We start from the raw sequence: 1,198 nt of genomic DNA on the forward strand, positions 1-1,198 counted from the left end.
TACTCTTCCCAGGATGCCTGTCCCTGCTTCCACTGCCTGTGCAGTTCCCTCTTCCTCCTTAGTTTGACAAGCATCTCTTGTCTCAACCACACCGGTCTCTTCCCTTCTTTGCCCGATTTCTTACACCTAGGGATCGAGAGCTCTTGCGCTCTGTGGATCACTTCCTTAAAGATCTGCCAGCTCCCAGGGGAGCACCCCACAGCCCTCCCACACCATCCTTTATTCCCACCCAGGGCTCACTCGTTTCTGGATGTCAGCTTTGCTTGCTCGGTCCAGGTCATCCATAACTTTCTTCAGCGCTTTCACAGCCTCTCTCAGTTCATCTTTCTGCCACTGTGGGATAACAGCAGTGGCCAGTGTCTGCGAAACAGGAGTGGGTGGAGAGGGTTAGAGGGTCCATTTGCCACAGCAGGAGGCAGGGGATGCTGCACCATACTCATGAATCATAGAATCACAGAATCATTTGGTTGGAAAAGCCCTTTAAGATCCCCAAGCCCAACCGTTCCCCTAACCCTGCCATCCCACCACTAAACCCTGGCCCTAAGCACTGCGTCTGCCCAGCTTTTAAATCCCCCCAGGGATGGGGACTCGACCCCTCCCTGGGCAGCCCCTTCCAGGGCCTGACAGCCCTTGCGGAGAAGGAATTTTTCCCAGTGTCCAACCTAAACCTGCCCTGGCACAACTTGAGGCCATTTCCTCTTGTCCTTGAACCTCCCTTCCTCCCCCAGTGCCCGACAATTCAGGCAGCACCCACAGGACACAGGGCCAGGACCTGGACAGCAGCAGTAACTTGGGCCTCCTTAACATCACCCGGTACTGGCAATCAAGGTCCCACTTGCTTTGGGAAGGCAGAGCACTGCTGCCATCCTCACCTCACTGAGATCCGCGATCTCCTTCTGCAGATCCTTGTTGGGAGCTGTCTGGACCTTCACCTTGGCCTCCAGTGCTGACAACAGTTTCCTGAGGCTGTCAACTTTCCTGAGGGCCTAGGCAGAATACAAAGCGAGTTAAGTTGTGCAGGGAGATTCAGCAGGCTGGGCTCTTGGCCACCATTGTGAGAAGGGGTAGAGAATATTGCAGCCCCAGGATGGAGTTCAGTAACATCTCAGGAAGCAGCAGAGCCAAAGCAGGCAGCAGTTGACCAGAACCAGGGTGTGATGCCAGCAGACAGCCCCCAGGCTCTTCCTTGCCAGCAGGA

At 55.3% G+C, this 1,198-nt stretch overlaps 1 protein-coding gene across 1 annotated transcript in view; it reads right to left on the reverse strand.

Moving 5' to 3' along the window:
- The window catches only part of AARS1 (alanyl-tRNA synthetase 1), a gene marked incomplete at its 3' end in the record, with an annotated part of 18,170 nt that overhangs the window by 4,259 nt on the left and 12,713 nt on the right, over positions 1-1,198 (reverse strand). Inside the window, exons 16-17 of the mRNA XM_009643340.2 lie at positions 873-986; positions 241-360 (exon numbers count right to left, since the gene is read on the reverse strand). Coding sequence (XP_009641635.1) covers positions 241-360; positions 873-986 — 234 coding nt within the window. The remainder of the gene's footprint in view (positions 1-240; positions 361-872; positions 987-1,198) is intronic.

The sequence above is a fragment of the Egretta garzetta genome, unplaced genomic scaffold, assembly GCF_000687185.1.
Source record: "Egretta garzetta isolate BGI_Z169 unplaced genomic scaffold, ASM68718v1 scaffold27, whole genome shotgun sequence".
Lineage (NCBI taxonomy): Eukaryota > Metazoa > Chordata > Aves > Pelecaniformes > Ardeidae > Egretta > Egretta garzetta.